General features: G+C 40.7%; 2 protein-coding genes across 2 annotated transcripts; both read right to left on the reverse strand.

Annotated features, from left to right (window-relative positions):
• Positions 1-1,487: 1,487 nt before the first annotated feature.
• Positions 1,488-7,633, reverse strand: LOC131103498 (guanine nucleotide-binding protein subunit alpha-13). Its single transcript, XM_058049818.2, has 5 exons — positions 7,055-7,633; positions 5,065-5,294; positions 4,816-4,866; positions 3,774-3,974; positions 1,488-3,123 (listed from the first exon to the last, which is right to left on the reverse strand). Exons 1-5 carry the CDS (start codon positions 7,335-7,337, stop codon positions 2,752-2,754), a joined length of 1,137 nt encoding a protein of 378 aa, XP_057905801.2. The 5' UTR covers positions 7,338-7,633; the 3' UTR covers positions 1,488-2,751.
• A 446-nt stretch (positions 7,634-8,079) lies between these two features.
• Positions 8,080-11,333, reverse strand: LOC131103499 (uncharacterized protein C7orf57 homolog). Its single transcript, XM_058049819.2, has 7 exons — positions 11,012-11,333; positions 10,786-10,832; positions 10,471-10,635; positions 9,896-9,986; positions 9,045-9,159; positions 8,597-8,676; positions 8,080-8,250 (listed from the first exon to the last, which is right to left on the reverse strand). Exons 1-7 carry the CDS (start codon positions 11,020-11,022, stop codon positions 8,121-8,123), a joined length of 639 nt encoding a protein of 212 aa, XP_057905802.2. The 5' UTR covers positions 11,023-11,333; the 3' UTR covers positions 8,080-8,120.
• Positions 11,334-11,812: the final 479 nt, after the last annotated feature.

Consider the following 11,812-nt stretch of genomic DNA (forward strand, 5'->3'; position numbering starts at 1 on the left):
GGCCTGACGAGCTGAGCCTCTCGCGCCCTCTTGCGGCAAGTTCTGAAATATACTGACGTCCCTTTTGTTTGTCTTTACTTACAACTGTTTACTTACAACTTTTATTCCCGTCCAGGCTGAACAGGCATACGATGCAGTTTTGTTGCGCAAACTTTGTTGGCCTTCAAACAAGCAAAGCGTTGATATTGTGTTCCCACACCCAAGATGCAAGATAGAGCCCTCGTGCAAAACCACAGAACTCCCACAATGCAATTCTTCTTAAAGCGCCAGGCTCGGCGAGTAAAAACAATATTCCAGTAATGGAAAATAGAACATCAAACAACAAAGAACATCGCCAGAAGTTGCATTAAGTAAAGACGTTTCAAGCAGAACAAATAGTTTTGAGAGCCATAATTCTGTGCAAGATTCCTGACCTGAATCTTGACTCCAATGTGGCTGAATGACAGCAACTCCTCCACACGTTGTAAGAGACTCATTGCAAGTTGTCACAAAGGCTTGATTGCACTTGTTGCTGGTAAAGGTGGCTCAACAACTTATTAGCTTTAGGTGGCAAACACATGAAGCTTTGCATTTTTTCCCTCCCTTCATAATACAAAAAATGTCATACAAGAACTGCTTAAAGTGTCTCGTTGTGTTGTCTTTGACGAATATTTCCATTTGAAGTTTGACAAACATGCAAACAAATGAAGGGGTCAAACACTTTCACACCACTCTAAGTATGAATTTGAGAGACGAACACACGAGACACTAAAGCAAGATGTTATTTAACAGTAAAAGTAGAATAGTAAACAGTAGAACCACATAAAATTGTAATATTAATAAGATGCAAACGGTACTTGTCACTTGTGTTAACCATCTGTTATCCTTATCTACTTGTCGGGACTGGCAGCAAGGGACTAAGCTTCTGGTGACGATGCATGTTAAGACAAACAGAGCAGCATAAGTATTACTGTACAGAAATATACAAGGAATGTATAAAGTGTGTTCTTGTACATTTCAGCATGTACCAGCTACTCATTTATCCCTTTTGTTTGCAACTTCATAGTAATCAAGACAACGCTGTATATATGCTGTAAGAAAGTGAAGTGCTCAGACCAAAGAAAAACTAAAGGTTCTTGAATACTGAATGTGTCAAACAAGATGAGCTTGATTGTCAGTATAAATATAACACCATGTTTACAAATGTCATCTTCAGACATTAATATTCCTGCTTGGCTTTATGCTGCTACTGACGATAGACTAGTTAACGCGAATGTGAAATATTACTCGGGGTATCACATGCCACACAGCCCACTCCAAATACAATCTCATTTCTATTGAAATACAATGCATTTGAGCGCAAGGTGCAAAATGACATTTTATTCAGTTAAGCTAAACTACTTTGCATTAACTTCAAGTGTGCTTTGTTTTTCTTTTGACTTGCTAATGTTTGTGTGCAAGATAAGAGTGACACCCTACCAAGTAGAAAAGATGGCTGACAATGGTCATACATCCTTGAATTTATTGCGACATGAGGGTTAGCATAGCAACGGAATTGGTAAACATGTCTCTGTTGTGGCTGCTTGGCACAATATGATTAGCCCATGTTGACATCAATAATAAAAGGAAAGTGGAATGTATTAAAAAAACAAAACTAAAACATTGTACAGGTAATAGAAGGTGTCTCGTGATTGGCAGAGCTCGACTAAGGATATATTTCCATCTTCCTTTTCCAGTGAGAAACATTGTTTTGAAAGAGATTGTACTCAACCTTGGAATGAGTTTTTGTCAAATGGAGATATAGAATTACTTTCATTGTTCGTCATAGATCTACATTTGTCCAGTACAGACACCCCAGGCAAAGGACTGTTATGTCCAAACCTGCACTGTCCATCATGGTTCCTACTTGCACGTGCAATGTAGATGATATGAATTCATCCAGAATTCACACATAAGGACGTTGGTGATTACGCAGGGATGGAAGCTGACAACGGATTCATGAGAATGCAAGATATGGGGCTAGCTTCAAATCACAACGAAGGTGAGCTACAGCAAATGGCGTCAAGTTTTACAAGTTTGCATAAAACTGAATTAAGTCCTACAGTAGTTACGAATCCAAGTGTCAATCACTTAACATTAACGCAGCATGCAAAGCTACGTATATCATATTAGAAAGACAAACTAAATGATTAGAATTCCATTTGCCATATTTTCCAAAGAATACAGTAAGTCACATTTTTCATAATTTGGTGGTTCCTGCGAACCTATATATAATTTAACACGTTTCTAAATGTTCATTCAAACTGACTGACATGAAGCAAGGAATGAACATTACCTTGCCAAAATACACATGGAGAGGATGTGCTTTTGAAAAGGCGGGACCTGGGGACAGTTCCGACACCACACCAAGATGAAACGAGTCTCCCATTTGACTCCCTTGATGGCCATTGCGACACCCCAAACGTGTGGTCAGAGGTCATTCCAGTGGTTGGAAGGGTACATGTTGGGCAGTGTCACAGTGTATATGCTCAGTAAGGCAGATAGAAAGCAATGGGGATTGTTGCTAGTAGTGGTGGCTTCCATTTAGAATTCAAAGTCCTTAAGAAGACACGATGGTCACTGTCAGGGAGGGAGTTGTGGATGGGTGAAGGAAGGTGACCTGTTCCCCTCGCAGGCTTGCTGGTGGACAGGACCAAGACATCCTACCACCAAAGTCTGTCCATCTCCACACATCCATCATCATCCTCCCCCTTTTCCCACACGACCTTCCTCTCACTGCAACATCAGCTGCTTGAGGTTGTCATGCAGGATTGTGTCCTTGACATCACGGAACACCAGGCGGATGTTCTCAGTATTGATCGCTGTGGTGAAATGGTGGTAAAGTGGCTTCTGCTGCTGCTCCCGTCGCTTTTTACGAAAGCATTCCACCAAGAAGTTTTGGACGTCCGACAGGCTGGTAGGGTCGCCTGAGAATTCTGGAAAATAGTCTTTGATGGACACCTGCCTCACCTTACCCTCCAGCAGGTCAGTCTTGTTCAGGAACAAGATGATGGAAACGTTGGTGAACACTCGGTTGTTGACGATGGTCTCAAAGATGTTGAGGGACTCACTAAGTCGATTGGTTTGCCGATCTTCCATTAGAACCTGGAGTTATGGATGCATACATGGTTACTGTGATGATAAAGGCTATATTATATTATTATTATACTGCGCATATAATCAATCTGCAGTTCCAGCCATTGGCCAAGCTTTTCACATAGGGGAAATAAGTATATGATCCCCAGCTGGTTTTCTAAGCTTAACACTCACAAAGACCGACAAACACAAAGGAAGCATTTGAACGGTAGCTGCACTCAGCTGCTTTCTCATGAGGCTTTGTACTAAGTTCTTGTGGTCCAGTGCAGTCTTGTGCAGGTCTACAATCTTGGGAAACCTGAGGTCCTTTGACAGCTCTTTGGTCTTGCCCATGGTAGTGGAGAGGTGACAGGTGTATTTTATAGACATCATTAATTGATATTACGAGTACTTTCTTAAAAGGACAAGACTATTTGGACTGGATTTGCAGTAGTTCTTTTGGGTAAAATGTATTTCTGTTAAGGATACATTTTGGTTTGAGTCTTCTGAGAGGCTAACCTTTTTAATTCATAAAACTGTAGATGGATGAGTACACAGTTGGATATACCATTTGGATGTTGAGCGTCTTTTATTGCTTTAATCTACCTGCTCTGGGTACTGCAGATGGAAAGTAAGAAACTAAACTAGTGATGGTCTCCATCAGAGTGTCAGGTACTCACCTGGTCATATTCGGAGGAGGAGACAAGAAAAAGGATGGACGTGACAGAGTCGAAGCATTCAAACCATCGTCGCCTCTCAGAACGCTGACCGCCAACATCCACCATTTTAAAAGGCACATTCTTGATCTCAAAGTCGTACTCGTGGATACCCTTGGTGGGCTTTCGGGCCAAGAGAATGTCCTGTTGGCCGGGGAGGTAGTCCTGGATTGAGAAGATCAAATTCACATTTTTAAAATCAGTGAACCTCATTGGTAATAATAAGCAAATGATTATCGAGATAAATGTGGGATTAACTGGAATTTTCTTGGCTGGTTCTGATGTGTTTCCAATTATATTTTTGGTCAATGCTGTTATTATTTATATTATTATTTTTTGTTGCCCTGTGATTGAAGTCAGCTGGGATGGGCTCCAGACTACCCGTGACCCTTGTGAGGGTAAGAGACATAAAAATGGATGCATGGATGTTTTTTTTTCCTTTTTTGTGAATGTTGATGAAACCACATATGACATGTTCCTGGGGTGGAGGGCAATGGGTCATAGTGTTTGGTATGATCCTGACTTGGAATAAAAAGGGCAAGTTCAACCTTGTTTACACCAAGCGGCACTTGGAGCTAATATAAATATGGTATTATATCGCATTATTTACACAGCAGACACAACACGCCTGTCAATACTGTGGCCACACCTACACGTTAAGTGAGTTAGATTGATGTAAGTGATTGTGCTCCATTATACTAGTTAGGAGGGGAAAAAAAGAACTTTAAACATCACCATTTATGGCTTATAACAAGCCGAATGGTGAGGAGCACAGCTTGATCAAGGAAGACAATATCATACGTTTGAGAGTGCTTCTATGAAGATAAAGTGTTAGACTAGCAGTTATGTGGTGAGGCATCAAATACGAGTTGGGTGTTGGGTGTATGGCTGCACCGGAAGCAACATGGCAATAGTGCAGTGTGTGGAAGCAAACCGCTTCAACACAACAGACTGAAGACCATCACAACTAGCATGATGGGGGACAGCGAGTGTCCGAGGGACTTACCGACTGTCCGAGCTTTTCCAAATTGTCCAGGAAATATCTCACCGACTCCCCCTGAGAAAGAGTGGAAAAGAGACACATTGTTTTTCTTTGCTGAAAATGTGGAAATGTCTCGACTGGTGTCAATTTAACAATGCTCAAAATCCTGAGTGTAGCTGGAGAACTAGTTACAGCGGAAGATTTCGGTGCCTGGTAAAAATCTTGTCGCTTATCCAGGTTGTAGGAACGAGAAATAACAACAGAGGAACTTACTAATTGAAATTCTCTGCGACGGTCATAGGCTGTCTGGATTCCCTGGTCAGTCCACAGGGCCCGGATGGATGGCAGGTAGTGCTGAAAAACCTTGGGCTGGACCAGACCATGGCCATGGGCCATCATAGCCCTGGTGTCGAAGGCCATCAACATATCTCCATGTCGCTGATTAGACAAGTTGCCCCATGGGATGTGCAGCTTCTCTCGAGCATCCACTAACACTCTAATACCTGAAACAGGTGTAAGAACATAGTTTCCAATCCAATATAGGGTGCAATAGCGCATGTATTCGTAGATGGATATTTCACCTATTGAACCTTTAGTTCACAGACCTGCCAACCTTGAAGACAACTAGGGTTGGGCGATATGGATCTTAGCATATATCACGATATTTTGGGGATGTATCACGATATGACGATTTAAAACGATGTAAAATTTTGATTCCACAGTCTGAGCTACAAACCACAAGTCATATAATGAAGTACGCTTCCGTCATCAAATTTCACTTCCATTTCCGGGCCATGTGATTGTTGTTATGTGGCTGTTTCTTTATGACATTCATATTAACATATGTAAAATGTACTTAAATATCTTACACACTAGTTGGACAGATGTAAAGCCATATGAATTACACACTAAATATACAAGCTTCGGGATGCAGCCCTAATATATATATATTAGGCGAGTAATTACACATTTTCATCAAATGAATCATTTTTTAAATGTATTAATCATGATTACCATTTAAAAACAAGTTAACATGAGCTAGCTAACAATGCAAGTCATTAAGACACACATATTTCGACTACAAAACCCTATTAACTAACAAAGTTTTGTCATTTCATATACTTGCTGTGTGATCATGCATGAACAAGTACATTGACGATAACATGTAATACTTACAGTATTTTGATTATTTAAAACATCAGAACATCATTGATTTCTCACAGCCATCGATCGGAACGAACGCTAATTCCGTCAACAAAAACTAAAATTTTTACATTTTTTTGTTTTGACAAAGTAGCTGTTAGCGCCAAAGTAGCCATGTCCCAATGGTGTGCATTTTAGCTAGCTGGTATTCACTCGTTTTCTCACGTCATAATGCACAGAAAAGGGGAAGAAATGTCTTCGCGTTTCACAAAAAGATTGTGAATAATGGGCTTTTTTTTTTAAAGTGCAGTTCCCCTTTAAATCAAGCTAAAAGATACACACGTCTAAAAATGTACTTTGCCTAAGCTAGTCTCTTTTAATAGTAGCTGAATCACACTTCAATTACGTTATTATGAGCCATTGTGTGTGTTCACAGGCACCATGCAACTTAAACTGAATTCTAGTATAGATATATTTTCTGAAATTATTGTATTATATTATATACACAGATTGTACTTCCGCAATATTGTTTTTTGACAATATGTTGACAGAAAGTAGAGAGGTTACTGTGATATTTGATATATTGTAGCAATGTATTTTAGCGATGAAAATCTGACAGTGTGCATATATTTAGGAGAGTCCGAGCGGACGTACTTAAATGTATTATTATGTATATATTTTTGTAGTACGGCCAAGGTCAGATTTTGTCTTGACTAAATGTTAAAGCAGTAGAGAAGTGAATGAGATATCAAATAAAAATGGTTTATCAGATAGAATATATCACAGACTTGATTTTACAAATCTGTTCATTTGGTAACATTGCTACATATTGTAATGTTAAAATTGTAATGTTTGTGCACTGACAGACACGAGAGCAAAAGTTAACCATGCCATGTATGACTTACATAGCAATAAAGCACACAATTGTTTATTTTGTGGAGTTGAAGGTTTCAGGCCACGTCTGGAAAGCCCGAACACAAACAACATGGGCGTTTCTTGCTAGTCAACGTGCAGCTAGCATAGCTACCCAAGTTTCTTACACTCCAAAGTCACATAACCAACAGTCACAGCAGAGCAGCAACAACACGGGACAAATCAAACGTGTTCACCGTCGACTTACCTTTAATAACATTGCTATAAATTGTAGCTCTGAATTCTTCTTTGGCCCTTTGATCGAAGTCCTGCCCATGGATGATACGCATCTGCTTGAGGAAAGTAGACTTGCCGCTCTCCCCTGCTCCAAGCAAGAGGATTTTAACTAGCCTTTTAACGTATGTCTTATCTCTAACAAGGCACTTGTCTATCTCCTTAGATTTCCGTAACTGCTCTGCCTCGCCGCTTGTGAGGAGACAGTTAGGGAAACAGACAGATAAAACGGAGCGGGACGGCAGGAAGTCCGCCATCTTTGAGAGAACTTCATCGATGCTCACGAGGAAGACTGATGGCAGCTGCTGCGTTCACAGTCGTCGGAATCTCAGAACTCAAGTTTTTTTTCTGACGGCGGCTGAAGGCGTACACCGCTCCGTTCAAAGTCAACGGAATCCCCGAACTCAACTCGGTTCTTTCTGATGGTAGTTGGAAACTCTGCCACTGCGTTCAAAGACGTCGGAATCCAAAATCTCACTCAGTTCTTTTTGATGGCAGCTGAAGCGCGATCACTGCGGTGTTCGAAGTTGTCGGAATCCCCAGTGTCACTCAAGTTTTTTTTCAGACTACTGCCAAGCCTCAATGCAACAAAGTTAGAGCTAAAAGTACAACCTGATACAATCGGGTACTGCAGTTGATACATTGGCGTTCTAAAACAGTGTATCCTTCCTGTATTCCTGCTCAGAGCATGCTAGTGACGAGCTACTGTTGAGACTGCTTGAACGTGCATGTGCGCGCACACTACGGGCATGTGCTTGAGCTCCAGCCTTGGGTTGGGGGGGGGGGGGGGTGATATCCACAAACACCACGCCCCCAAAACTCATTAAAATTTGTACTATATGTAATACCAAATAATTGCCGCTCTTGTCTAAATTCATTAGTCGTGGAATCAAGCAGTACTGACTCTAGTGCTGTTGTATTACAACATATTTTCCCAGTACTTGCAAGATTAAATAAAAAGGAGTAGTCATTATCCTGAACATATCAGAGTTATTTTTTTTATTATTATTGGTTTTGATATAGCATATTAAATAAATAATTCACAGTGACCCAGACAATTCCACACTTTCACTTGACTCAATATCGTGAGTTGATGGTTTGTCGTCCTCTGCGTAACCAAAACTCAACAGCTTTGACATGTTGACTGGGGAGGTTTTCATGGTAGAATTTCTGCGGGAAACATTTCTTACATCAGCTAGTACAGTTTAGGACTTTTACAGAGATTAATTTAACGATTAATCCACAAGTTCTATGGCACTTGTATTCATTAGGGCTACTTGTGAGCTGGAGGCTACCACAGCTTAACATTGCACACACTGAACAGCAGTCAATGATAGGGAACATACATACACAAGCACCTACACTATGTACAAGCTCTTTTTTGGAACGTGGGAGGAAACCCACACAAGCACTGGTTATCAATAATAATAATAATAATAATCATTCTGATTATAATCAGTGACCCAAGTACATCCTGTTACAATAATGTAGTGCAATTTCCAGTCCAAAAACTTACGTCCTCCTGTATTTGACGGCGTCCTTACTTAGACCAGATGTCTGCCATTGGACCAATTGTTTGTCAGGAACCTTCTTTTTCTGCACAACACAAAGTCACATGGTCCAGTTGTTCACATGAGGACTATTTGTCCGCTTCTTTCTGGAATGTCCGCAGGTTCTTTTCATTTTATTCTATAATTCACTACACACACTGAACTATTTTGATAATTCTACAGTGTATATACAATGTGTATTTTAACACAAAAAACATTGACGATACGATACATTTGATGGTTGATATCAGTAGTGAAGTGATGGACAATTATTGTATTGGTAAGAAAGCCAGCTTTGGTGTACAATCTCAGTGGACTGACAAGAGCAGGATGGGTGAAAAAACATGCAAAACATCTTTGCGGAAAATGTTACAATCTCATCCTTCATCTTTTCCCCCTGCTTTGTATATTCACCTTGTCTTTGCTGCCGTCATCTCGCTCCCATGCTGACATGTTGTCTGTCCAAAAAGGAGGTTGGGGCCTTTGTGAAGAAGATTCCGGGTTTTTCCTTTCTTTGGTGCAAATGACACTGGTGTAAAAGTGCAAGACAAGAACATGAAGTATAAACACAAGTAAGAAAAAAAAATCTTTTCCTCTAAGCCCAGACTTCCTGGTCCCAGGTGGTCCCAATTCTACTGTGAGGACAGCAAGGCACTCCCATGCCAGCTGCAAGACATAATCGCTCTTAGGCGTCCTTGGTGTACCTTGGGGCATCTTCTCAGCTGGGCATACCCAGAACATTGCACCATGGAGGGATCCGGACCAGATCCCAGAGACACTAAGGACTATGGAGCAGTGAGCCTTCTGTCTTTGGAACACACCCTGCTGGCACCCTTCCTGAAATGGGGGACCACCACCACCACAATCTGCTTGTCCATAGGTGCTGTTCCAAGCTTCCACACAATGTTGGAAGACATTCCCGGGACATCCACCCTGCAGCCAGCGTTCCACCTCTCAACTGGTGCAATTCCATAGTAGAACAAGGTCCAGCTCTTCTATAGGAGTTTGGTTCCAGAACCCAACTATGGGCTGAAGTGAGTGAACATCTCAATCTCTCGCACAAACATGGGACATTCAATGTCCCAAAAGGCAAATTGGACAAAAGACCAGGCCTCCCCCAGATGCCAGCCCTCGACTGCCACCCAACACTGTCCGTACTGGATCCTTATGTTTAGGTGGCGGGGTCTACCACAATATCAAATATAACCATAATAAAATATCACATGTAAACAGCATAAGTTGTTATAAGAAGTATTTCCATGCACCTGAGGTTGCCACGGGCGTCTATTGGAGTATCCAGCAGCATGTCTGCAGATAATGACTTGTTCTTAGTGGTGTCATCAAAGTACAGAAGTCCTGTGAATAAAGAACAAAACATAGTAATATTCTCTAACAAGAGCGATGATACTGTCTTAATAATACCATTACTCTTAGTACTGAATTATTCATTTACTTTTCTTCCTGGAGTTTTATATTATATATTATGTTTAGTTATTAATTCACTTTCTACGCTGCTTATCCTCACTTGGGTCATGTGCTGGAGCCTATCCCAGCAGGTCCTGTCCAAATGCAGAGACAAACCTAGTACTTCCGAGTCTCATTTCTGGGTGGACAACATACTAATCATGAGGCCAACATTAAATATACTACAATATTGTAATATCCTGTCTTACAACTGAATAAATATAATGCTATAGTATATGTAGCAGATATTATACTAGAATATAGTAATATCCGGTCATAACTGTAGATAAAGTATACTGATATGGTAATATATCAGTAATAATAGTAGTAATTTGGATAGAATAGAATGAACAGAATGAAGATGTAGCTTGTGTACCTTTGCGGCCTCCTTGTTTTGCCAATCTGGTGTATTCCGAATCGCTGTCAAGGACTCCAACTCTTTTCCCAATGCTCTTCTCTGGACCGACAGCGCCGACGACTGGGGAAAGTCCTGGGATTTGGGATATCTGGCCTTTAATTCCTTGGTATGCTTTTTTTGTACCTGGGACATAGCAAGAAATTCACCATTGAGAGCAACCTAACAAGCTTTCCCCACCGGGTTCAAGAAGGTAAACAAGGTTCCTGAAGGCAACGCACTCACTATTACATCATGTGGTTCTAAAACCATGCTCTTGTAAACGCTTATACTTGCCAGACTTGGTCGTTTGAAGGTCGTTACTCGTAACATCTTTAGGATTTCTAGTCGACATGGAAAGAAAAGTAGTATATTATCAACTTCTCCGACGTTAGCTAACATCTCATAAAGCGTCACTTTCGGACATGACGTTCAATCTTTTTTGGCAAAATAAAAAATCGATGAAACGAGCACAATTCCATCCATAGTAACTTATGCACTAAATTAAAGACATATTTCTTACTTGGAGCTCATTTTGGCCAGAGAGCAATGACTTCGTTCTGATGACTTTGTTGGCTTCCCGTTGTCTTGGAAACGCCTTAGCGGTTCAGTCCTGTCAGCATTGACTCACAAAGTAATGTCTGTAAAACTTATCAAATAATGCTTGTCAAAGACTGGCGCTCGTAGGGGACTCAAATAAATGTTTGCATTGTTTGCTTCATGGCGCCCCAGCAGACCGTAGAACGATGGTTGACTTTAATTGTTTCTCATACACAGCACACAAATAACAACTAAAGCAAACATAAAAGATTCATGCTTCAATTCACTGCCTTTATTCTCACGGCGTGTCCATACGCGTCCTCACATGTACGCGCATACGTGCACGAGGCAAAGCGACGTATTTTGTGTCCTAATTAGTTGATTTAAGGGTACGTTTTTTTTGGAAGCGGGTTAGTGGGGGTGTTGAGTTGAAAGCCGGGCCGTGGTAACTTAGACTAAACTCCATGTATTAATATTGTTATGTCATGGCATTTTACACATTAAGGTCACAAACGAAAACAACTGAACTGAAACCCCACATGAGCAAGTCATTTAGGAAAAACAATCAGACTGCACTTCCGGAATAACAACAAAAAACAGACTGTGTACATATATTTATACTGTTATTCTGTATATTTTGTATTTTTCATTCTTTTTTTAATAGATGTGTCTGCACCTACTATACCAAAACAAATTCCTAGTATGTGTTTGATCATACCTGGCAATAAACCTTTTCTGATTCTGATTCTAATTGGTGACGGAGGCAAAGAAAAACTCAGTTGGG

The sequence above is a fragment of the Doryrhamphus excisus genome, linkage group LG16 (genome assembly GCF_037039965.1).
Source record: "Doryrhamphus excisus strain RoL-2023G ecotype Guam linkage group LG16, RoL_Dexc_Guam_v1.1, whole genome shotgun sequence".
Taxonomy (NCBI): Eukaryota; Metazoa; Chordata; class Actinopteri; order Syngnathiformes; family Syngnathidae; genus Doryrhamphus; species Doryrhamphus excisus.